Source organism: Microtus oregoni, unplaced genomic scaffold (assembly GCF_018167655.1).
Source record: "Microtus oregoni isolate MIOR12 unplaced genomic scaffold, Mior012 000004F_ref0000308, whole genome shotgun sequence".
Classification (NCBI taxonomy): Eukaryota; Metazoa; Chordata; class Mammalia; order Rodentia; family Cricetidae; genus Microtus; species Microtus oregoni.
The window spans coordinates 39,444,730-39,471,969 of record NW_024543063.1 but is presented as its reverse complement, the minus strand read 5'-3'; the positions used below and the strand labels follow the sequence as shown (position 1 = coordinate 39,471,969).

The 27,240-nt window shown below is 43.4% G+C and overlaps 1 protein-coding gene across 1 annotated transcript in view; it reads left to right on the top strand.

Annotated features, from left to right (window-relative positions):
- The window catches only part of Vat1l (vesicle amine transport 1 like), a 147,654-nt gene that overhangs the window by 63,165 nt on the left and 57,249 nt on the right, over nucleotides 1-27,240 (top strand). Inside the window, exons 5-7 of the mRNA XM_041650853.1 lie at nucleotides 4,168-4,271; nucleotides 6,182-6,237; nucleotides 9,852-10,046. Coding sequence (XP_041506787.1) covers nucleotides 4,168-4,271; nucleotides 6,182-6,237; nucleotides 9,852-10,046 — 355 coding nt within the window. The remainder of the gene's footprint in view (nucleotides 1-4,167; nucleotides 4,272-6,181; nucleotides 6,238-9,851; nucleotides 10,047-27,240) is intronic.

Genomic DNA, 27,240 nt, shown 5'->3' with positions numbered 1-27,240 from the left:
TTTTCTGGGTTCAAACTTGGGCTGTCAGGCTAATGATTGGCACCTTTACCTGCCAAACCATCTCTCCAACTCAAAGATGTAAAAATCTTAAACAGAACTCAGCTACATAGAGGAAGCTCTCAAAAGTCCTTAGATGGAGTCAAAATTGGATTATGCTGAAAATCTAGGCTCCTTTGCAGATCCAAGGCAGTTAAGAGCTATTACGTGAGAGGAGCCTATGAGATGGTCTGGCCTCGTGGGCACAATAAGTGGGAAATGGAACTCAGGGCCCAGGAACAGGCAGCATCAAAGGAAAAGAACAGGCATTAGGAACTAGCTGAGTCCATAAAGTGCTTGTCTGAATGAACAAAAACATCTGAGTTTGATACCCAGAACACACATTAAGAAGCTGGACATGGTGGCACATGCTTGTAATCCTACTGTTGCAGAGATGGAAACAGAATTTGTGGAGCTCATTAGCCAGGCAGCCTAGCCTGTTTGGCAAGCACCAGGCCAGTGAGGAGCCCCAGTTCTCAAAATCTAAGTGGACTGTGTCTGAGGAATGATACTCAGATTGACCTCTGGCTTTCACCCAAGCCTGTGCATATAGGTGAAAAATAGAAAAGAAAAATAGACTTGGTGACCAGTAAAACACACAAGAGGAAAGATACTTCTACTTTAGCTGTTGTGGCCTTGGGAGCTGTTGGGATGTCCTTTTGCACGACTGTGAAAACCCCAAGGATTTACAGGAAGTAGACCCAGCTTGCAGTCACTAGCTTGGTGACCACTGAGAGCTGGCTCTAGAAGATGGGGAGCAATGCTAAAATATCTTGCTGCTGTGTCGGCCCAGAGACCCTGGGCTGGGGTTGATAGTATCTTAAATTCATGGAGATTTGTGACAACAACAGAAAAAAAAAAAATCCTTGGCCCTCAGCCCATCTGTGCTGCTGCATAGTTATGTACACACAGACAGTATGTCACCCTTAGAAATGGGGACACTGGAAATGAGGAGGGGCCTTGGGTCTCTCAGAGCTGACTGGCTTTGCTGTTGATGGTCCTGATGTCTTTAAAAAGATCAGCCAAGGAGCATGACAGTAGCTAGGCCCATCCTAAAAATGCTTCTGTGTGTGTGTGTGTGTGTGTGTGTGTGTGTGTGTGTGTGTGTGTGTAAAAGGGTCTCAAGTAAACCATAACTATCTGCAAACTTGCTACATGACCTTGAACTTCTGATCCTACTGCCTCCACCTCTCTGCTATTGGAACTAAAGTTGTGTCCCACCACAACTGTTTTATGTGGTGATAGGGATCAAACCCAAGGCTTTGTATGTGCCAGGCAAGTGTTCTACCAGCTGAGTCCTATCTCGAGCTCTGGAGCTGGAAGATTTTCACTAGACCTGAGCCCAGTTTGGTTTGGGTAGGTTCCATGTAATAGCATTCATTTGTTTCATCCTATTGATGGGGTGAAATGGTGGTAGTCTTTAATTTTGAAACTCGTCCATGAAGAAATGCCTCTACCCTCAAAAGGAGCAATGCACAGGGATACTCATTCACCAAGACAACTGAAAGATCAAAGGAACAAATCATATCCATGTCTGGCTTGGTGGACCAAGAGGTTTTGAGGGTTTTTTTGTTGTTGTTGTTGTTTTTGTTTTGTCTTTTGGGGGGTGGGGGGAACGTTACCTACAGGCACTTTGGTAAGCCAATACTTCCAAAACATAGTAACTTATTCAGGTAGCCATATCACCATTTTCTTCCTTCATCAAATGAAAATAATGGTGGCTCTGGAGTCACAAGAGTGTCATGAGAAACAAATAGGAGTGACTTGACATTCCTCAACCTGGGACATAGTAAATGCTCACGAGTAAATCATACTCCTAGAATGTTTACGGTCATCCAACCTCCACTCTCATGGCTATTAGTAGTCCCATCCTCAAGACTATATCTTGAGTTGATGTCTGGACTAGGGAATATACGATCTATGTGTCTGTGTTTGTGCTAGTACTGAGCTATTATTATTAATACAGTTCTGAGATATGATATAAAACCAGGTGTAGTAATACCTCCAGCACAGTTCTAAGGGCTATTCAGGTGTCTTTGTACTTCCAAATAAACTTTAAAACTTTTTTTTCAGTTTCTGTGAGAAATTTCATTGAGAGGTTGATCAAGATTGCACTGAATTTGTGGGTTACTTTTGATAGGATTTTTATAACATTGGTATTTCTGATCCATGAGCACGGATGGCCTCTCCATCTTCTGATGTCTTCTCCATTTCTCCCCTTAGTATTTCAAGCTTTTCATTGTCAAGGCCCTTCGTTTATTTGACTACATTTGCTCCATGTTATTTTGGAGGCTGTTTTCAATGGAATTGTTTCCTCAATTTCTTTTCCATTATTTTGTCAATAGCATATAGAAAGGCCACTGATTTTTAGATATTGACTTTGTGCCCTGTCACTTTGCTGAAAGTGTTTATAAGGTCTAAAAGTTTTTTGATAGAGTCTTTGTGATTCCCTATGTATAAAATCATATCATCTCCAAATAAGGATACTTTGACCTCTTCCTTTCTTATTTGCATCCCTTTTACTTCTTTCTCATATCATATTGCTTTAGTGAAATCTTCAAGCACAATATTAAAATAGAATGGAAACAGCATACACTCTGCCTTAGTCCTAATATTAAAATGCTTTGAGTTTTTCTCCATTTAGTATGATATTGGCAATTGATTTGTAGTAGATCACTTTTATTACATTAAGATATGTTTCTGCCATTCCTAGACTCCAGAGATTTTAAGTTGAACTTTGTCAAAGGCATTTTCTCCATCTACTGAGATGATCCTTGGGGCTATTTCTGTGATGAGTTACACGTATTTATTTGGGTGTGTGTGTGTGTTGAACCATTCCTGCATTTCTGGGATAAAGCCAACTTGGTCATGATGCATGCATGCTGTCTTTGATGTGTTCCTGGATTGGCTTGCAAGTAGTTGGTTGTGCAATTTATAGCCATGTTCATTGGGAAGATTAGTTCATAATTTTCTTTTTTGTGTATCTCTATCTGGATTTTGAAAAAGTAATTATAAAATGAATAGGCAAATGGATGAAACTGAAAATAAAACAAACTGAGTGAGGTAACACAGGTACAGAAATATGAATGCCATGTCCTTCTGTGTATGGACCCTAGCATCCAATATTTAAATTGTGTGTTTAAATTGGACTATCTGGAGAATCCAGCAAAATAGAAAGGAGCCATTTAAGTATGGGCTTAAAGGAAAGGGGTGAACAGAATATTAAATGATATGAAAACAAAGAGGGGAAATCCTAAAGGTGGAAAACTTAAGCAGGTATGGTGTGTGTATGGGTGGGGGACTTTGGGGATCATCTAAATGAAGGGCTATGAAAAGCTATAAGGAAACCTCCAGACCAGACTAGCAGCTCCATATAACTTGGGGACAATATTGGTTTTCTGACTCTTTTAGTACCTTGGACAGAACCCCACATAGAGGCCATATTCCTTTAAAAACAATTGTTGGCTGAGGGATTGACTGACAGGACTGTGGGAAGCCTGGGCCAAAAATCTTATTTGTTTCCTCATTGCATTCTCCCCACAAAGAAATGCATTCACTCACATTGCAAGAGAGAGCAAGAGCTGAGGCTTGGAGAATTTGAGTGAGCGTCTTGATAGAAAATCTGGCTCCAGTTTCTTCTTCGTTATTCTACTCCAGACTTGTTCTCAGGAGAGGTATTTTGCTGCCTCCAACTTTGTGAAATGTTTGTATACAGAGAGTGTCTAACTCACAGTGGTTTGGTCCAGGGCTATTTTTTAAGCAGGTAGCATCCGTAGACATTATATTTCAGATGTTGAGAGTTCTTCCTGGGCTACCAATGTGTTTTATAATATTCTCCTGTGATGCTAGGGGTGGGGACAGTGCCAAGGCAGCCATGTGAACATGGGAATAAACTATTTTCATGCTATAGTATACCGTACTATTTGGCTATGCCAGGTATTAGGTTAAATGAATTCAACAAAAATTTCACTTGAGATATGTTCAGCTCACAGAGGATGTATCAAAGGTAACTGTAATATGTCAGGGATGACAGTAACTAAACAGATGGTGTTAGATGTGACATGGAAAGGAAAGACTTGAGAGTTTGGTTCCTGATACTTACATCATTTTACTTTGTCTCCTTCTGCGCAGGATCTCTGCTGAAGGGGTGGACATTGTTTTGGACTGCCTGTGTGGGGACAATACTGGCAAGGGGCTCAGCCTCCTCAAACCTCTGGGGACCTACATTTTATATGGTGAGTGCATGCACAATGGACTAAGATCAACAGCAGCAGAAAGCACCCCACTGTGCTTAATATACTGGGTAATGAGAAAACTTGGGAGTGTCTAGAATTTTTAGTCCATTTATCATGTTTCTATTATTGTCCTAAATTGTAAAACTAACTTATTTGCCTACTTCCCTATCCCCTACCCTGTCACATTTAAATGTTTTGCTTTGTTTATAACACAGTCTCACTATATAACTGTGGCTAGCCTTGCACTCATAATCCCACTGCCTCAGCCTCTTCAGTGATAGGATTACAAGTGTGAGCCACCATGCCTGGCTACATCTAGTATGCTCTTGGGTATACAAGAAGGTTAGTATTAGAAGCAAGTTTTCTCCAGTAAAATGAAACTTTCATGCCTGACCTTCTTGTCTTCACACACACACACACACACACACACACACACACACACACACACACTCACAAACCCACACTAATTGAAAAATTGGTCTCCACAAATCTCAAAGGGTATATGGAGAGCCAGAGGCCATCTTCCAAAACAGAACATGGGATATCTGATGTTTGAGATTCCTAAAACCTCTGTCCCCTGTTCTTGCAATAGAAATTAAGCCTTAATTCTGAGTATATTCAAAATCAATGCTCTTTAGAAAAGAGATGTTTGAGGGTTATAAATATCTTCTTATCATCAGATCATTATTTAAAAAAAAAAAGAATTGAGCTCACTAAGCAGGCAAGCAACACTCCTTTACTGACATATTCTGGTCATTTCTGCCCTGACCACATATTTTCCAAGAAGTAAATTATTGATTAATGTTATTGATGGGAAAGCCTACAAGGGTCAATAGCACTAGAAGAACATCGGATGTGACTAGCAGAAGGCAGATGGACAATTTACTCATCCCTCCTTCTCATTAGCCAGGAGTTATATTTTTGCCTCAATTTCATGATGTCATTTGGGTGAATTTCAACTTGATTATCTTGCAATTATCCAAGTAATTACATTGATCACTTGGTTACTATGTAGTCAAAGTCTGGTACTACAATCCCTGGGACTTATCACCCCATCAATGATAAAGGGATGGTTAACTTATTGGAAATAGTTTAGCCAGACCAAACGGTTAATTTTGAAATATGCAATTGTTTAAGTAGATGATTGTTCTCTAAGGAAAATTACACTTCCAAATATCAGATGCAGGAAAGTCTGTGGAGAGCAGCAGTGCATCAGGATGCTCTCGACATTGTCAAGAGTTTCTTCCTCCCACCCCATCCCCACTAGGAACCCTGCAAAGGGGTCATTTCTTTCTGAACATCTCAGCTTCTCTTTTCCAACTCCACCTCCATCTGGCATCTGAGTGTCACTTGGCCCAGTTGTCAACACATAGTTTCCAATATGCTTTTCTCTAAAGTTTTAGGTTTTGTTTTGTTTTGTACCCCTTTGGAGCTAACAAATAGTTCCACATTCCCCAAACTTCTGAAACTTTCTTCTCTCCTCTATCTTTTCTGCATCTCATTTTTTTGTATCCGTCTAGGTTTCCCTCCTAATCGTTAGTACCCAGCCCAAGTCAGAGTCCTAAGCCCCTCACTTGCTAGGAAGTCAAATTTGGATCCATGTAGTGCCTTCCCATAGAAGTTCACTCCTTGTTTTCAATAAACAGAACCACGATGTTTCATATTATTAAAACATTGGACTAGTCAATCACCTTTTGTTACATGCCTGGTTTTTCCAATGAAACTAAGAGTTGATGACTAGCCAAATGTTCCTTGTAGCCAACCCAACACCTCTACTTTTTCCAAGACTGAAGCATGTTGTTTGTAAACTTTTGCCACTTGTGCACAAATGAAACACCTCCCACTCTCCTATAAGAAAATATCTTGATTTTTATAAACAATTATTTGACTTGGGAATCTTTCATTTGCAGGTTCATCCAACATGGTAACTGGAGAGACCAAGAGTTTCTTTAGCTTCGCAAAGTCAGTAAGTATCCATGCCTGTCTACTAACTGCCAGTTAACATTCATTTACCTGGTGTGAGCTCCACCTAAAAACATTGGTCACCAGGCAGTGGTGGCACATGCCTTTAATCCCAGCACTCAGGAGGCATAATCACATGGATCTCTGAGTTTGAGGACAGCCTGATCTAAAGAGTGAGTTCCAGGACAGCCAGGGCTACACAGCAAAACTCTGTCTCAGGAAAAGCAAAACAAAAACCAAAACAAACAAAAGACATTGCTCAATTGCTCAATTGCTGGTCTGCCATTTGCATCATGCAGTCCTGATAAATCCCATACCCATACACTGCTAACTGCACACAGGCAGGACGAGGACTTGAAAAGTAGTAGTGTCAGTGAAATTTTGAAAAGCTTCCTTTTTACCTGAGCAGATTGGTTCAAGCATCTGTCAAAAGTGAGCTTAGAGCTACTGCACTATCATTGCTCCCTACAGTAGACAGGCTTTTATTTTGGTCATTTTCTGGCCAGGTTTCTAAGGTCACAGTTGATTTCTGTGTCCCCATCCCTACTGTGTTGGAGAATGGAAAGAGAAACTCCTAACTTTAATAATTTCTGTGTACGTGATGACTTTGTCCACTACTGAAGAGCACTATCCTTTGCTGCACCCGCTCAGATGGATAGTGCCACAGAGAGCTATCGATATGTGTTAGAATCAAGCTGATTTAGGTCTATGTGTAGTAGGAGCTGCGGGTAGGCCTGCTTTTCGTCCTGCTTGGCTCCCACATGGTTAGCTTTACACCCTCAAACATCTGGTGAATCAGGAAACAGCAGTATTCCTTCTATACATGAGATGAGGATTTAAAGGACTCTTTTCTGCGTTGTTTGCATATGGGGCTTTAATAAAAGTATAGGTCAAGAATCCTTTGAACTTCAGTGCCTATAGGAACAAGGATAGAGCCTACTGAAGGATGCTATCTACTGCCGGTCCCTGAAGACAGGCTGGGTACCACTCACATCTGTTTTGTTACTATGGATACAATTTGCGTGACGCTGAAAGTCTGCTCTGAGGAATCATGCTGGTTCCAAATTACATACAACCGTAAGAAATGTTTTCCCTTTTTTCACCCTTAATGCCCAATCCCAACACACAGTGCTAATGAAATAATCACAGTGTGTCCATGCTGGGAAGGTATTTATAACAACACAGCCAGGATGGAGGCTTGGTTTCCTCTTCCTCAAATGAGTACCATTATGCTCTGGAGCTGAAGGTCGTGAATAAAAGCCCAGAGGACCAGGTCCACACAGGCTGATTGGTTAGAAGTAAATTGAAGAGAAGGTTTTCTGAGAAGTGCTATGCTGGCTTAGCTCCAGGAAAATAATAATACTATGCAATCAAGAAAGGCACATTTAGAATCATATAGAGAGTTCTCACTCTGCTCTCTTAATTATGTTCCATCTTAAGATTTCAGCAGAGTGAATTCTTTAGGCTTTGTCAGACTTGCCGTTCGCTCTTGGGCCATTACAGGGATGATTCTTACAAATGAAGTTAACATTTAGAGAGCAGCCTGACTCCCAATTCCAAGCTCTAGCTCAGTAAATTTGAGAAAGAGAGTGAGTGAGAGAGAGAGAGAGAGAGAGAGAGAGAGAAACATGGCTTTTGGATAAAAGGACAATTAAATTTGTTTATGCTTATGAATTATGGGGTATATACACACTGCTGTAATGGCGTACATCTAATATGAGCACATCTATTTCCACAACCTCCCCCTCCCCAAGGTATGGTAAGGAAACAGAACACAGGGTTAGGTGAATTGCCTAGTTACACATCTAACATGTAACACTCGACCCTAGAAAATTTCCAAGAAGATTTTAAGTACACTTGTTTAATATTGTGTGTGTGTGTGTGTGTGTGTGTGCGCGCGCGCGCACCAGGCATAGTATGCATGAAGAAGTCAGAGGACAACTTGTAGAAGTCAGTTCTCTGCCCTCACCATGTCGGTTCCAAGGATCAAAGTCAGGTTGTGAGCTTTTAGTCACAGCTGTGCATTGTCTGTAGCATCTGCTGGCATGCATTACACAGCCATTCACTGAGGCCCTACAGATGTGCAGGTATCAAGCTTAATCATGGGCTCAAAAACCTAGAGCTTTCATTTTGGGACACTTATCCTAGGAGAACAAGAGAAGACAGTTTGGAAACAAACACGAAGCTCTTATGCAGGTGCTGCCACGTCTGGCTTTATGTGGCGCTGGAGTTAATGTGTGCTAGTCACACAGTCCGCACCTGAGCTACACCCCCAGCCACATACATGGGATTCTTCGCTGAATCACATCTAGCAGAGCTGGGGATAGGACAGCTCAAGAAGAACAGTACATTTGACCATAAAATCTTGTCACATATCAAAGGCCAAAGCCACAGGAGAGTCATTTACATAGTCCCATCCTCTTGGATTGACCACTCCACTCCATGCTGTGTTCTCTTCTTAACTTAACCTTCTCACTCCCTCCCTGTCTGGGAGTCTTGTCCTTATCCTCCCCAACTGGCCCTCTTTAGGAAAAAAAAAAAAAGTGTTCTTGCACTCGTGATGGTCACCTCCACCATGCTCTCGATGCTCTGTCACTCTGTAAACTTCCCTATGTTGGGGCTCTTTCATCATCCCCACAATCATTCACAGAGCCAAATGTTTTACCTTGAACCTTCCTGGAAGACGCCAGTGCATCCTCTCAGTCAAGCCAGCTGAGCAGGGTGATGTGCAAAGAATAACGGGGAGCGAGGTGCACAACTAGGATCTGCTCCAGAGTCAATGATCCGGATCACACACTTACTGTTTTAGCAAACTGTGGCCTCAAATAGACAGAGAAACCTAATCCAGATGAATGGGGTGAAAAGAGCTTCAGAATTCAAATTGGTGGGGGGAGGGGAGACTTCTTTCCAGATCTTGGGATATTTACAGGTAAGGCATAAGATATATTTTATGATGTGTCTGTGTATGTGTGTGTGAGTCTGTGTGTCTGTATCTGCATGTCTGTATGTATTAAGACAGGTTCTATGATAGCCGAGTCTGTTCTGAAACTCACTATTTGGCTGAAAATGACCTGGGATTTCTGATCCTCCTGCCTCTACCTCCAAAGATCTGGGATTACAAGCATCCATCTCCACAATGATCTCTCTATGTGGTTCCAGAATTTGAACCCAGAATTTTGTATGTACCAGGTGAACACTGTCCCAACTGAGCTACATTCCCAGCATAGACAGCAATTTTAGTGTCTCTTTGTTACCACCTGTTAGCACTAAAAAAGATTTGACTTTTGAAGCATTTTGGAGTGAGGGATTTTAGAATAAGTGATGCCCAGTCATCTCTCTCCCTCCCTCTCTTCCTCCCTCCCTCTCTTTCTCCCCAAGCTAAAACCCTCTCACAGCATTGCTTGCTGTCTAGCATACCCTCTCTGCACTAACAGAGGCTGTGGTTCCAGAAACAGATGCTTAAAAGACACCGAGACTGCTTGCTGGTCCACTAAAATCCACCCCATTTCAACCTTGGCTTCCATGGAGCCAATGATATCCCTATGACATAGGCAATGAATGCTGCCCGATGTCGCCCCATCTTCAGACTCCATAACCTAGAGTCTCCTCTGATTGCAGTGGTGGCAGGTGGAGAAAGTGAACCCCATCAAGCTGTATGAAGAAAACAAAGTCATCGCAGGGTTCTCACTCCTCAACCTGCTCTTCAAGCAGGGCCGCTCGGGCCTCATCCGGGGAGTCGTGGAGAAACTCATAGGGCTGTACAACCAGAAGAAGATCAAGCCTGTGGTGGATTCTTTATGGGCCCTGGAGGAGGTAAGCGAGAAACCTTCTTGGTTTATTTCTAGGAATTGGGGCGTTCATGACAATCTTTTGCAGAAACCGGTTTTCTCCAGGTTTGTTCTAAATGAAAGTCCTAAAGTAGGTGGACCCAACCAACCTTCTGACATCAAAATGCCACCTTGTCACCTACCAGGTTCACACTCAAGAAGTATGCAATTGAGCAACAAGAAGAAAATCACCAAAAAAAAAAAAAAAAAAACTCATAACATTTTAAGTGGCCTCATGATTTTCTGCTGGGCCACATTCATTGCTGTCCTTGACTACATGGGGCCCACAGGTTTGGCATACCCGGGTCATGGTGCTTTAGGTATAAGGACCACTTCAAGTTTCCGAGAGGCTTTCAAGCTATGCACCTTTGGCGCTCATACATGCATCTTTGATTCCCAGGTAAGACACCAAATTTGGATGGACACACCCAATACACCTTGATTGTGTAAGAGTGTGCACATCCTGAAAGTTAGAATGAATAGTGTCACTGTATGGACACCTAGGAGATCAAGATCAAGGGATCTCACAAGTGGAAATGGTTTCTATGGAGACACTGGATGTCTGATGCTCTTTGAGCCAATGTCAGCTGTCATGAGAGACTCTGTAGTTTGTGTTGGGTCTGATGGTGTTGGTTTTATTGCTGGTGGTGTTTTGTTGCTGATGGCAGATCTGCCAAAAGTTCTAGTGCTTGAACACATTCTCTAAGTGCGAACAAAATAACCTTCAAGGATGCTGAAGTGGGAACTGGTTGGATTGGTTCATATGGTCCTGGAGAAGGAAGGGAGCCTTCAAAGAGTCGGGACAAGAGAAGGCTGGAACATAAAGGAAGCCAATCATGACGGCTCCTGGTGAGAATAAAGGAAGCATGTAGCCTGGGTTTTGGGGGATATTTCAGCTCTATCTCAGTCATGCGGCCTGACTGAGGAAATGCTTAAGTTGGCATGGGCTGTGTTGTTGGTTTGTTGTACATTACTTTCATGGATGAGGTACCTTATGGGAGAAGTACTTGATGGATAGATGTGTGCTTGTGCATGGGAGGTGTGTGTGAGTGTGTGCACATATGTGTGGTACCCTCACCCATGTATGCATGTGTGGAGGACAGACATTAAAATTAAGTGTGTTCCTCAATCACTCTCCATTTTATACTTTGAGACAGTCACCCACTAAGCCTGGAGCTTGGCATTTAGGCTAGACTGCTAACCTACACTGCCTAGCTCTGCCTGCCTCCCCTCTCCCAACTCCAGTACTGGAGTTATAGATGGACGCCATCATTCCCAACTTTACATGGATGCTGAAGGTCCTCACTTAGGTCCTTACGCTTGCACAGCAAGCATGTAGCTTACGGAGCCTTCTCCTCAATCCTGGAATATGTGAGTCACAGAAACCTTAGCACCCTAAGCCGCAAAAACTAAGTTATATGAATCAGAAGTGTGTGTGATGGATTTGGGAAAGGGGTAATCATGCCATCAGATTAACTGTGAACTTGAACTATACCCATTTATATCAATCTAATATTGAAATATCATGGACAGTTTTAAAAAGAAAAGAAGAACCATCTAAAGTCCTGGTTTGTTGTAATAGCCAAAATCAATATTCAGTACAGGATATTCCTATATCAACCCAGCATAAGCAGAAGACAAAGTGCACGTCCACATTCCAGAGAAGGCTAATGCGGCTAACGTTCAACTTCCTTCCTTCCTATCTTTTTTTCTATTGCGGATGCTCATTGTGATTCAATTTATTGCTAAAGGAAATCAGACAATAATGTGTTCTTTGTCCTGTGTAATTGCCAGGATGGTTAGCCTCTTGTCATCATTTTATTGAAAATCTTTTCAGTTTAATGAATCAGATATCAGTATGGTATTCATAGTGGCATGCCAGAGAAAAACAGAAGTAATTTGGACAAAATCTCATCCATGTGGTACATAGAAGACTTAAATTTAACTCAGTGCCCAATGGGACCCAGCAAATCTGGTAGCTTGTGAGGGTTAAAATCCAAGAGGAGGTTCAGATGGCCCCCAGGAGTTCTCCTAGACACTATGTCTTACTCAAAGTAGTAACAGAATCTCTGAACACCTCCTGAGTAATTATTGTGTGCTCAGTTCAGGGGAGATGCTGGAGATACAGTGAAGAATAAGTGGACAATATTCCTTGGTTTTACAGAGTCTATATCCAAGGAGTATAAAGAAATAGAAAATACTAAAGTAGGCAAAAACACACAGAGAACTTGTGACTTGTGATAAGCTCTTAGGAGGGGGTGTGTTCGCTATGTTTTCATCACCATGGCCACACTACCTGACAGCGTGGGATGATAGTGTCACTTGGGTTCACAGTTTCAGAAGCTTCCCATCTTTTGTGAAGGGGAAGGCATGGTAGAGCATCTCAGATCATGGTGGTAGAAGAATGTGGGCTTGGCTAATACGTCATCAATGACAAGGAAGCAGAGAGCAGTTCCAGAGCCATGGCCCACCTTTGGGGACCTTCATTACCAGATGAACCCAACCTCTTAACACCACTCGCCTGGGAATAAACATCTGAAATACGAGCCTGAGAGAGACATTGCAGGTTCGAATGACAGCAGGAGGAAATGGGGGGGCCATGATAGTTCCCACAAAGATGTGTTTCTCAAACTCTTTTCATCATCTCTAAGGACCTTTTTCAGATTTTTTCCCCTCCATAAAATTTTAATGGTGTGTGAGTGTGTGTGTGTGTGTGTGCACATGCATGTATGTGTGTATGTATGTATGTATATGTATATATGTTAAACATGTGTACTTGTGCTTTATGTATTAAAAGAGTTATTTTTTAGCCTCCAAGATTCTCCTTCCACTATTTGGGGCATATGGTGGTGTCCAGTGAAAGTACCTACTGTAGAGTGGCCAAATAAAAGGGGGTCTCTCTTGGAGTAACATACTTTGAGGAGGTATTTGAAGGAGGTAAAAGCCTTAAGCAAAATGATTTCAGACCAAGAAATGCCCCAAAACAAAAAGATGCTAACAGAACATCTCATAGAATTTTGTAAGTGAAGTATTCTGAAGCAAGAAGGGTTGGTTCAAAGAGAGCCTAGACAGGGCATCAAGGGCCAGACAGAGACTTGCCTTTTACTCCCAGTACTGTGAGGGTCTGCTAGAGGGTCAGGTTAGGAGGGGTTGCTTCCTGGTTCTCAGGGTGTGATCTGCTCAGAGGAAAATGGAGTTGTTAGCCAAGGTCCTAGACAGTTATGAAATCCAGAAGAGTTCAGGGCAACTGAGGAATGGGAAAGCCAAGCTGATAGCAGGCCAGCAAGCCTCCTAGTGGGCAGCTGTGCTTCCACGGGCAAGGTTTAAGAAAAGGCAACTGAACTTGCCCTCACTGTCTCTTTAGGAAACTGGGGAAGATACGGGCATGCTGGTGTACCAGCAGGACTTGATAGAAGACTGAGTCCACCCAGGTTTCTGGGGAAAAGGTCTAGCACTAGCTAGCAGCAGGAAAGCCATGACTGCCAACTCTCTTGACTGAGCTAAGGTGAAGCTAGGACTTGGAAAATCTGGGATGTGACCTTGAATCTCTAGATTTCCTTCAGTCCTCACGTCCTGTTCTGTTTGTCTGAGCTGCACAGGCTGCTTTATGGTGATTTGAATAAGAATGGCCTCCATAGGCTCAGATATTTGAATGCTTAGTCACGATGGAGTGACACAATTTGAAAAGATTAAAAGGATTAGGAGGTGTGGCCTTCTTAGAGAAAGCATGTCACAGGGGGTAGGTTTGGGGGTTTCAAACCTGTCCTAGGAGATCTCTCTCTATGTGTCTTTCTGTCTGTCTCTCTCTCTTTGTCTCTCTGCCTAAGGAAGTTCTCAGCTACTTGTGTGCCTCCATACTCCCTGCCCTGATGATCATGGACTAAACCTCTGAAAATGAAACCAAGTTCCAATTAAATGATTTTTTTCATAAGAGTTGCCTTGGTCGTCCTCATAGTAATAGCACGGTAATTAAGACATCCTCCCTTCTACATACTCTCTCTTTAGTCTCTCTCTCTCTCTCTCTCTCTCTCTCTCTCTCTCTCTCTCTCTCTCCCAACACACACACACACACACACACACACACAGAGAGAGAGAGAGAGAGAGAGAGAGAGAGAGAGAAAGAGAGAGAGAGAGAGAGAGAGGCTGGAACCCAGTCTAAATCCCTTTCTTGAGATTAGTCAAGTCCTGATCCACTGTGCTCCCAACAATTTTCTCATGCTTCATGCATCCACCCACCCTCTTCCACCCACATTTCAGCTGCTTCCAATCTTCTGGTCTTTAAACCCACCCACACCTCCCCTCCTTGAACCTCAAGAAGCAGTTGCCTCCTCTGCATTAAATATTCGTCCTCCCCATTATTCATGACTTCTGTGACCTATGCAGAGAGGCCTTCTCTGGCCCTGCCTTCCAAAGAAACCACCTCTGCCCTGGTCACTGACTCCTTTCCCACTGTTTGGAGGTTTCTGTTGCATTAATCAATGATTGATCAGCTTGTGCATTGACTCTTGCCTTGCATCTACTAGAAGGTAACCCCACAGGAGGAAGACCCTGAATATCGGTTTCCAGAGGAAGATCTTACACATAGGCTTGCAGCCTCCCACGCCTGACAGATTGTATGCTCAGTAAACAGCATATTGTATGGATGAGTCAATGAGCCCAGCATCACACAGAAGTATGACTAGCTAGGACACTGGCTATGTTTAATAATAAATACTTGCCGAGCGAATAGATAGGCGAAGAAACAAACAAGCTATCCTTTCTCACAGACCTTTTCCTAGAAGCGGCAAGTTGTCTCCGCGTCTACCAGCAAGTAGAGGATCACAGTTTTAAATGAAGTAGTGGGGCTGGGGTTGTAGCTCAACTGCTCAGCATCTACTACACAAAGCACCACATTTACCAGGAACGAGGGTGTATGCCTGTTAACCCAGCACTCAGAAGGCAGAGGCAGGAAAATTAGAAGCTCAAGGTCATCTTGGACTATATAGTGAGTATACAATACCTTGTCCCAGGGACAGGGGAGAAGAAAGGAGAAGAGAGGAAGAGGAGGAGGAGGCAAGAGAAGCCATAGCAACAGAAGCTATGATAATCCAGTCACCAGAAAACAAAGGAACTGTAATCAGTGTAGCAGGCTGGTCCCTCCACAGAAGGGAGACAGACGGCAGCTGCCTGTTTGCCAACAAAGCCTCCACAGCCACTCATCAGTGACACCCACCAACTTTCTGAGGGTTCTTTTCTACAATATTTACAGACATCTGTTTAGAGCGGCAGTTGGGCCAAATGCAGTAATTTATCAAGCCCACGCAGCTCTTGTGGGCTTAAAGGGAGTACAGCATGCTTATTGCTTGAGAACCTTCAAGGGTGAGCTATAATGATTTCCCTCCTCCCATTTGGTAAGGGCTTACATGAAATTGCTTCTCAGACCAGCTATGTAAGTCCATTTATAGAATAGAAAGCCCAAAGGGATTAAAAGAAAATTTTCTTGGGCTCTCTGAGCCCTGAGACAAGAAGATTTAATAATATCAGACACGATTAAGGGTTCTTTCTAGCCATCTGTCTGGGACTCTATTGTAATTTTAATACACAAAGCAGAGTGGGGGATACTGTAGGATCCCATTTGCTTTCGGATGCTAAATCTACAATTGCACTTTATATTGTGGGGAACAAAATGAAGCTGGCAGTTTAAAGCTGGAAAGGGGACAATGCGTTTGTGTTTGTCACCCAAGCAGCTGTGGATTTTACTCATTTTCCAGTTAACAGCTCACCAGGGGCTGTGTATAATCTTAATAACTGTATATGTGTGTACATGTGTGTGGGTACCCATGTTCATGAGAGCATCTATGCATACGTGTGCTTTCAGAAGCTGAAGAACAACTTTGAGTGTTATTTCTCAGAGACTACCTACATTTTATTTTAAGATAGGGTTTCTTGGGAGCCTGGAACTCATCAAGTAAGCTAGTTCGATGGCTAGCAAACCCCAGGGACCCTCCTGCCTCTGCCTCCCTAGCACTGAAATTTCAAGTGCAAACCCCCTCATCCAGCTTCTTTGGATAATCTCTTGGGTTCTGGGGATCTAGCTTAGGTCCTGGCACTACCATCAGTGAGCATCTTAGAGCCCAAACTGTTTTCCCAGGCCTCAATGGATTTTTAAGTTCTCCACTGAAGGCACCATGTATGGTATCTTCAACATGATTTTAGCAAGAGTCTGGCTGTAGTCTCCCATATGATCTCACTATTCACAGGTGGCTCTTTACATTTCAATTAAATCACATTAAAAATGCAGTCTCAGTCGGGCAGTGGTGGCACACGCCTTTAATCCCAGCACTCGGGAGGCAGAGGCAGGCAGATCTCTGAGTTCGAGGCCAGCCTGGTCTGTTACAGGAGGTCCTCCCACTCCTCCAGCCTATCGCCGCTGAGATACCAGCCCATTGGGGCATGGTCTCTCTCCCTTTAAAAAAGCGGCCACTTCCCTCTCCTCTCTCTCTTCACTTCCTGCTCCGCCAGCGACTAGACTCCCTTCCTGGTTGTGCAGAGGGCTGATGGTGATCTGTAAGTTTTTTCCCCTTTAAATAAATACCACCCTATTAATCATAATTCCAAACTGGTGTGGCATTGTTTATGGCTTACGCCTTCACTGGTCTACAAGAACTAGTTCCAGAATAGGCTCCAAAGCTCCAGAGAAACCTTGTCTCGAAAACAACAACAACAACAAAAATGCAGTCTCAAGTACTCTGAAGTCATATGTGACCAGTGGCTACCATACTGGACAGGGCATGTTTAGAACACACCCATCGTTGCAGAATGGTTCCCTAGAGCTGGTCTATGTGATGATGTCACCCTTCCGCTTGAAGACAGGGAACAATTTTTCTCTGCAGCCTTCTGGCCTGGTTGCCTCTGAGTCAATTATGGTAATTATGCCCTTCCCTGGATCTCTTTCTTTGCTGTGGTGTCATGACGGTCACTGCCCAAACAGAGTCACTTATTTGATGTGTGTGTCCTGAATCTCTCATTATGCATAACCTGCACTTTAGCGCTGCATAGACAGCCATGGCCTGAATATATTTGTGTCTTTCATTTGAAGCCAATACGAGCTCCAAACAGACACAGGCTGTCTAAAGGCGTGAATGGGAGGAGAGAAAAGCTAGATGCTGAGCTTTGTGGGCGCTTTTCTATGCCATGAGATAAGAGATTACCTGGATAAAAGGGAGATTAATATGGAGAAGCGATTATAGAAGAGTGGCAAGGGGAGAGAACTGGCAGAGGGATGAGGTGATTGACAGTTCTAATAGAGCTGTAGGTTTCAACTCTTGCACTAGACCTGGACGGTAAGAGATGATGCAGTCAACTTATAGAAGCAGGTGCCCAGATGAAAACTAGAAGCGTCTGTGAGAAAGTTTACAAATGCAGATGTTAGTATTGTTTAAGGGATACAGGGAAAGAATGTGGAGTTGTTCCCAGAGAGCTGAGACCCACAGCCATGTGGGGGAGAAGAGGACCGGATAACTCTGCCCATGAATCTATCTGGGAGATTCTAGATGTGCCAGACATTGTACAATTATGTTTTTGTATTAACTTGGTTAAACTCTCTAGTAACCTGAAGACCCAGGGAGCTGTTATACTCATCTGTAAGACCACAAAAATGAGCTTCTGGAGAGTTTCATTACCCAGAGACCCTGCCTTTAATTGAATTTGCAGAACATTGGAACCTCAGAGAAATCTAAAGCGTTGACATTGTTGGGGGGGAGGGGGAGCAATGAATAAATTCACTGCACAAAAAAAAAAAATGAGATAAATCATTCTATTAGGAATCAGCACCGAAGGAGTCTATAGACCACATACTTTGTGGAGGCCTTAACATTCATTTAATCTTCACGAGGCCCCTGAGTGGTGGTTACCATGACAACAGCTGTGGCACAGATGAGGATTGGAGGCATGCAAAGATAAAGTCTCTGGAGATCACAGAGTTTGTATGTATCACAGCTGACCATGAGACAAAGAGAGCCTGACTTTGAACTTGGGGGCAGGTCGTTAACTTCTCCACTGTGGAGGCAAAGGCTAACTTGCCCCTTCCTTCAGTTGGCAGTCAGACTCCAAGACGGTACTCTTAGGGACTGTCATTGGGTATGCAGATGGTTATGATAGGCTATTATCACTGGTCACTGCTTGCTACCAGGGACATATACAGGGTTAGACCCAGGGCTCATTGCCAGTCTTTCAGAAAGCCATTTCAGTAGTGTAGTGAGGGCCAGTCTGACTGGCAAGGGCCAGGGAGGGAATCTGTAGGTAGGGCAGTCTGACAGCCAGCATGAGGCTGCTGCTAGGCAGCAGACAGAGTAAGTGTCTGGAAAACATCCATCAGGAGCCCAAGCCTGCTTAGAAAATGGATTAGGGATTCCCTGGGGTGAAGGATTATGAGAAGCGGAGTGGGACTGCTCAGGGGCAGGATTTCTTAAGCAGAGGGATAAAAGTGTTCTACAGTGAATGGCAATGGTAATTGGGCAACTCTGTGAATATTCTAGCAACCGTTGAGTTGTATACCATGAGTGGATGAACTGTGTGATACTTGAATTATACTTAAATCTATGATACAGATATGATAGATGATAGATAGATAGATAGATAATAGATAGACCGACCAATAGATAGACAGACAGATAGGCAGACAGACAAAGGATGGTTAATACTGATTGTCAACAGGATCTAGACTAGAATCACCTAGGAGACAAGCTTCTGGGTATGTCTGTGGTGGGATGTCTATATTGGCTTAGTTGAGGTGTGTAGGCTACCTTTAAAAGTAGGTGGCAACATCCTGGGTTTCTAGACTGAAAAAAATCAATGAGAAAGTGAGCTGAGCACCAACATTCACGGGTCTCTGCTCCCCGACTGTGGATGTCATATGATCAGCTGCCTCGCATGCCTGACACCAGGCCTTCCCTACGATGATGGACTGGATCTCCTTGAACTGTGAGACCCACCCTACAGCCATCCCCTATTTCCATGCCCACCCCCCTGGTCACCTGTGTTCTGCTACCTACTTGTGCATTTGACTGCCCCCGGCTCCTAGTAGTTGTCCAGCAGACCAAATAAATTGCACAGCTCTAAGTCGGCTCCACTCATCTATGTGAAGCAGAATCACATCTCCTCAGAGATGTCCATACATCTGGTGAGATGGCTCAGCGGGGAAAGGTGCTTACCTCCAAGTCTAACAACCTGAGTTCCTTCCTGCTAGAAGGAACGAACCAACTCCTGAAAGCTGCCTTTTAACAGCTGTATATGTGCATGTGCACACACACAAATAAGTAAGTCAAGAAGAATCAACATTTTTTAAGATGTCCACATCTGTCAGGAGACTGAGGCTGGAGGGCTGACAACCAGCCTAGGCTACATAGTAAGTTCTGTGCCAACCTAAGCTGTGGAGTGAGACCCCAAACCATTGACATATCAAAGATCAGAGGTTACTAGGCAAGGTGTCAGGCAAGGAGCAATTAAAATAAAACCAAACCAATGTCTACTTCCAAATCTCTAATCTTTGAATATGCTACCCCATATGACAAAGGCATCTTGTAAATGGGATTAAGGACTTCAGAATGACTCTTTACTGCCCAGTTAGCTCCAGTGTAGTCACAAGGGGCCTTGTAAAAAGGCATATAAGGACCAGAAAAAGGGCTGGAGAGATGGCTCAGTGGTTAAGAGCATTGCCTGTTCTTCCAAAGGTCCTGAGTTCAATTCCTGGCAACCACATGGTGGCTCACAACCATCTGTAATGAGGTCTGGTGCCCTCTTCTGGCCTACATACAGACAGAATATTGTATACATAATAAATAAATATTAAAAAAAAAAGGGACCAGAAAGAGGGAAGGCACTTTGATACCACAATCAGAGAATGAAAGATGATTTGATGTAGGACCATGAGTCCAGGAATGGGAAAAAACTATAGAAACCAGGAAGGCCAAAGACCCAGAGCACCCAGGAGGCACACAGCTAGTTTGGGTGGTTTTACTACACAAAAGCCTTTATATCCAAATGGCTGTAAGAAGATGAATCCGTGTTGGCTGAGACCCCTGCATTTCTGTGGCCATTTGTTAAAACAGAACTGGAATCTAATGCACCATCAATGTCCCCAAAGCATCCAGAGTAGGTCCCTGCTCCATACCAGTTTCTGAACTTTGGAAGCAATTGTGCCTTTGGCCTGGATTATAACTTTATAAGAAGGAAGTAAAATCAGAAGAGACTTGAAAAGAAGTGAAGCCTGGGTCTGTGTGACAGCCTAGCTAAGGATGCAAGGGGAAAGGCCACAGCCTGGCAGCTGAGTGTGCTGTGCAAAAGTTCTGCTCCCATCCTTAGGAACCCGTTTACAATTCTCTGAAACTCCATAGGTCTCCTTCATTAGAAATGGAAATGCTTGGAGCTGGAGAGATGGGTCAAGAACTTGCTGTGTAAGCAAGCATAAGAATAAAGTTTGATCCCCCAGAACCCACACTTTTAAAAAGCCAGACACAATGATGAACTTTTAATCCCAGTGTTGGAGAAGGCAGAGCAGGAAGATCCCTGAATCTTGTTGGCCAGTCTGGCTGGCTGAATCGGCACACTCCAAGTTCAGTGAGTGACACTATGTTTTTTGTTTGTTTGTTTGTTTGTTTTTTAAATAAGTTGTGTTTATTTATACATTTTTAAGGTATGAGTGCTCTACATCAGTATACCTGCATGCTAGAAGAGGGCATCAGATCTTATTATAGATGGTTTTTAAACTAAGGTAGAGAGTGATCACACACATCCTCTGGGAAACGGGATCAGCTGTGGCTGTTCCCATTCTTTATAAAAATGAGGACCAGGAAAATAAAGTGTTGGAGGGTAACAGCTAGAAAGTAGGAGGGTTGAATTGAACAAAACAATCTGTTGATTCAACGGCTTATACTATTTATTTAGGGGTTTGCCTACAGATGGGAATATGTCTCACGCGAATAGAGGCTTTGCAATTAAAAGTTCAATGCGTTATGGATTCTGGGAATTGGGCAATAATTAAAAACAAAAGCAAAAACAAAAAACCCTGTGATAATTATAGGAACACAACAGTATCTCCATTTCTTTGTTGTGTGTGTGCGTGTGTGTGTTTCTACATACTTGTCCACATACAGGCACATGGAGGTCAAATGTAAGGAAGAGATTTCTGCAGGTGGGCATGACCCAATTAGCCTGGTTAGCCTATAGCTGAAAACCTAGCAGGCAAGAGGGGGAAGACACAATCAACACATAATTTATGGATCCAAAGGCTGGGAAAGTACTGTTGTGCTATGGACTATAAAATGCTGAAGAGATAAACTTTGGTGCCTGAATTCAAAGGGAAGAGTCAGGATGAGGTCTCGATCTACCTTCTTCTAAGTCCTGCCTCTAGTTCCATTAAGAAATCAACTCACTTCTTACCTGGGACTTCGCTCTGTCCTCTGTAAAATGAAGATAATGGTTGTGTCTTCTCGATGGAGATGCTGTAGCAATGCCCAGAGGTGACGAGTATAATGTTCCTGGGGCCTTTGCCCTTCAGAAGGGAGGAATGAGAACACGGCTTTCTCTGACGCTGCAGTTGGCCCTTGTGTGACAGTTTCCTCTGAGATGCCACCATGGGACCATGGGTGCTCCTGCCTTATGTTGCTCAGTTGTTGCCAGAGGCATCTGTGGATCCGCTTTGGGGACAGGAGCTCCTTGCAGCACACATGATAAACACATGCTGCTGTTTGCCTTTCTCCTCCCTCAACCAGCCAGTCTTTGATTACTAAATCGTTAGCTTATTTGGGGAGGCTCTGCCAGGAAAGTGCCATGAGTCTGTTAGTCATTTAATAAGCTGTAAATGAGCAGCTTCCCACCAAGTCTTGGAGGGATGGTAAAGTAACAGGAGCAGGCTGAAATTCGATGCTGGCCCGGAGCCAGCACAATGCTGAGTTCTTAAATACATTAACTTTGTCTGATGCATGTGGTCCCATTAGAAAAAAAAAAAAAAACAATTCTTTATCCCATTTTACAGGCAAGAAAGCAGAGTTTCAGAGAGAGGTTTATATGACCCGGTTAGGGTCCCACTGCAGAGTAGTGGAGCCAAAACGTGACTCTCAGGTTCATTGTCTCCTGAGGCTGTGCTCCCTTCTAAGAGTAAGGATGCCTTTGTCCGGAGCCCTTCTCTCTGGTTCTCCCAAATCCTTTACTATTGGAACACCCTGGCTCAGGGCTGTTTGGAGAGGAGAGAGAGAGAATGGCTTTCACAACCCTGGCTCATCAGCTCCTAATTTCTCTAATTGCAGAGGACTTCATATCCTAAACCCTGGTTTTTGCATCTCTGAAATGGGAATAACTCTTGCTCTCCCTGTCTGTGCTAAAGCCTTTTGCAACCAATATACAAGTTGTTGACAGGGTGCTGGAGGATACCAGCCAAAATGTGGGGCAGGTGGGATGACTCAGCAGGAGGATAAAAGCCTATAGGGCAGGTGGGATGACTCAGCAGTAAGGGCACAGCTGGTTGCCAAACCTGATGCCTGAGTTCAAGCCCTAGGATCCCTAAGGTGGAAGGAGAGAACTGACTCCCACTAGATGTCTCTGACGTCCATGTACCCTAAAAATGAGCATTCACATGCGTGCACACTCACACACACACACACACACACACACACAGGCACACAAAACAAAGTGTTAAAAAGAAAAATTGAAAACTAGAGCAGCTTCTTGAGAAAACCTCTCCCACTTCTCTTTCAAATGTCTCATTTTGATGGTTTCCCTAGCAACCTCACATACATATGAGTTTACTCAACAGGGAGCAAGTAGATGAGGACAGGGACATGACGATGAAACCTGAGTGCTATGACTAGGAGGTCCAGCCGAGTGACTCACCTTAGCCCCCTGTGGCTGCAGGAGCTAAGCCTGCATTCCAGATGAGACGGGGGACGGTGGAGATGAGAGCTGATGCTTCGGCCAGATTTGCTTCACCCCAAAGCCAGGGCTTGAACCCCCATCACCCTCACCCCCTTGGCCTCACCCGCACTTACTGCAAGTCACCAGCTGCTTGCTTTAGCTTTTATCTCAGTTCTTTGCTCCCCAGTTAGACATACTCCAAAGGAGAACTTTACTTTCCGAGCTCCAGTATGCGTGGCTGTGCTGGAAAAAGCAGAGGTCGCAGGAGAGAACAGTGGCACCCTCCCTGTTCATAACCTGTCTTTTGTAGAGATGAAGGCCCACAGTGAACCCGTAGAGACAGCAGGACAAGTATTCCATTTGTTAGGAATATTTTTTAATATGAGCTCTCTGACGACACAAAATTCCCAATCAAGCCAAATCAAAACAAGCCAAACTAAAAAATATCCAGGTTTAATGGGAGATCTGAGCTCTCAGGTGGCCCCGAGGGGGAAACCGGGAAACCACAGGAAAGACACCCGGGAGGAAGAAAGGGAGACCACGTGTTCTTCTTTTGGGGGATCACTTAAGTACTCTGGGGAAGTGGTCCTGACCCCACCCCCAGGGAGGAGTCAGGACCTGGCCTTCTGGGATTTGAAGTCCAGACCAGGCCTGGGGGCTGAAATAGATGTGAGGGACTGGGATCTATGCTCCCAACCTAACACCATTATACAGATTTTTACAAAGAGAGATGGACAAGGATGATTTATAAAGCAATTGAATTTAAGGTCAGTTTATTCTGGATAGTGTGTGTGTGTGTGTGTGTGTGTGTGCGTGTGTGTGTGTGTATGCATACATGCAAGTGTGCATGTGCTCTGCTTTTGTGCCTACTTTCCTTTTTCTCGCACCACCATTTTTTTTTGCCGCTTAAAGAATAGTATGTAAATACCATACAATGACCAGCATTTAGCGAATACTTTTAAAAAGCATTAGAGATCACCCAGAATTGCACCATCCTAAAGAAAACAAGTTCTTGTTTTAATGGAGCCCACTCCAGTTTTTATTACAGTACATACATTTTATGATTCTTTCCCCCTCCCACCATGGCTTGAACTGTGACAGGTGCCCGGGTCTTCTGCTGAGTCTGTATGAGCAACTTAAGAGTCTTCCATGATGCCACAGAAGGGACATGGGGTCACAACTCAGTGAGACAGTGTTTGCTTTGGACTAGTATTGTCAACAGAGCAAGGGGAAGACCTAGATTTATTGCTAAGGTCATAGCTGTGGGAGAACTAAACAGTGATATAAGGACTTGAGTTGAAGAGCATATAGAAAGATCAGAGCCAAAAGAGTCGGGGGTGGGGCTGGAGTTGTGACATTGAGATCCTGGAGCAAGCTTGTGCCTTCGTTTGCAGCTTACCTGTGGCTTACAAATGATGGTGCATTTTCTCTTTTTACGCCTTTATAGTCCAAGAGTCATTTAGAATAATTGTCACTTAAATTCTATCAAATGCCTGGCTCGGATCAGCTGACTAATTCCCTGATCCAAGCAAATGGAATGGAATCCCTTCAGACAACATAGGGCCAACTCCACGGCTTGCAAGCCATCTGAACTCCCTCCACAGCTCCTGACATCCATCACCAGTTAATCTCCGTCTTTTCCACTGGGTGCATCTTACCGTTGGATGACTCCCAGCTCCACATTCCAGGCAGTATCCACTTCTACTTGGAATGGATCTATTAAATGAACCACACTGGCCATTACTACCCCTCACCACACAAGGCCTGTATGTGTTCTCTACCAATGCAGCTGAGCTTAGATATGTTCAGTCCACAGTTGGTTCAGTTTGCAGATGTGGAACTAGGAGATACAGAAGGCTGATGATATAAGTATAATCCACCAAAATTTTCTCGATTAGAAATCGAAAGCATACACAACCATAGTTGTTACTGGCTGATGGGCCCGTCGTATTTCTCTTTCTCTCCGTGTTCTGTTCATCTAATAAAAGCAAGGGCCATGGGTGAAGTTGGAAACACATGATGACATTCCTTTTTGTAATTAACCTCACCTGTGTGTGTCAGGGGACACCAGCAATCTGAATTATTTATATAATTTATCCTATTTCCATAATAACGTTGTGTAATTATCTCAAAAGATGCCACGGCGCTTGATGAAATTCAGCTACTATTTCTCATTTAATTGCTGGGTTTTGATTTTTTTTTTTTAACAATGAGCGTGATAAATGTTCTAAAATGGAAATTAAAGCCAAGATTCTCAACAGTGCTATATTTGGTGTAAAGGCATAAGACCCTTAAAAAACTACACACAGCTAGGATGGTCCTCACAAGAAGAAGCTATGATGAATAAAGAAACTCATCAAAAGATAACGAGACTGCGCCGCTGCCCTGGCAATAGAACGCTACTCCTGTATGGTGGATCCTTACTCGAAGTCTCTTTAAGAAGGATGTGTCTCTGTTCTGGGTAGATGTACCATGCGTTTAATTGCATGTATGTCTACTAATAAAGAGAATGTGGGGTGAAGCACTAAACTGGAGGGTCCTCCCTTGTAAATTTTGGGTGAAATACCACCAGTATACCACAAGGCAAGGACACAGAAGACATCTTCTTCTTTCCTGTGAAATCTAAGCCCTACCTTTGGTTTATACTTCTCTCTTCTTTTTTTTTTTTTGATGTTAATCTAAGGCTTAAACATATTTGCTATGTAAATTAATTTTAGAAATAGACTTTGCGGTGAGTAGTTAGCATATATAATTCTGTATCTCTGAGCCTGGTGTTCTGTGAAAGTGAGAATTACTCTGTTCACACTTTTTAGTAGCTACGATAGCTCTACAACCTACTGAAGACTTGCAAGCCAACCAACAGACTGACCCAAGGTATAGAAAAACTGTGGGAAAATAAACTGGGCTCCCAATGTCTCACAGGGAAATGGCAACAAACCATATACAGTCTTTGAGGTTCTGGTTTGTTAGACGTTGGTGTGGGCACTTTTAGAAGCAATCAAACGATGCCAGTTTTCAAAGACATTTAATGCATAAAGAGTCACAATAATACCATTAAAACCCCACTTCTGGCTGGGTAGTGGTGGCGCAGGCCTTTAATCCCAGCACTTGGAAGGCAGAGGCAGGTGGATCTCTGTGAGTTCAAGGCCAGTCTGGTCTATAGAACGAGTTCCAGGACACCCAAAGCTACACGAAGAAACCTTGTCTTGAAAAACCAAACCAAACCAAACCAAAACAAAACAGATCCTTCTGGGGCTACAGAAATGACTCGACAGTTAGGAGCACCTATTGTTATTTCAGGGATCCTGATTTCAGTTCCCAGCTCTCATACAGAGGCTCACAACCACCTGTAACTCCAGTCCCAGGAATGTCCTCTTCTGACTTCTGTGAGCACTGTACACATATGGTGCATATAAATACATGCTAATACTCATACATGTACAAAATATGTAAATTTTTAAAATTCTACCTCTGCTTGTATTCTTTCATAGTACTCTTTTTATTCCTAGTATTAATTGATTTGTTCTTTTATCATGAATCATGCCAGTGATTTACCTAATTCATCTACCTATTCACTTAGATTCTGCTTTCTTCTTCTTCTTCTTCTTCTTCTTCTTCTTCTTCTTCTTCTTCTTCTCCTCCTCCTCCTCCTCCTCCTCCTCCTCCTCCTCCTCCTTCTCCCCTCCTCTTCTTCCTCCTTTTCCTCCTCTTCCTCCTCCTTTCTCTTTTGAGAAATGGCCTCACTGGAACTCACTATGTAACCCAGATTAGTCTCCAACTCACAGAGATTCATCTGACTCCACTTCTTAAGTTCTGGGATTAAAGGCATGAGCTTCACTTTATTCTTAATAGTTTTCACTTTTAATGTTATTTCAGGCTAATAGCTCTATTTTCTGACTTCTTAGGCTGGCATAGCAAAAGACCATTGACTGGGTAACTTCAACAATAGCAATTTACTTCTCACGGCTCTTTTTTGATGCTGAGAGTTCAGAATTGAGGTGTCAATTTGGTACCTGATGGGTGTGTTTTCTAGATTGTCCTGACATGAACGGGAGTACGAACCTGGAAGAGAGAGGAATGAAGAGACAAGAGACACGAGAAATGGGCAGCAAGTCTGTATTCTGATCAAGCTGCCAACTTTATTTTTTTCTCAGGAGTGTTATATAGCAAAAAGGCAGGGGGGAGGGAAGGATGCTGGAATGTCATTGATCTAACTGGAATGTCAGGTCTGGAGCCATCCATAGCTGATAGGAAGAGATAAGGAAATGACTGGGGTCTGTAAATGTTTACAG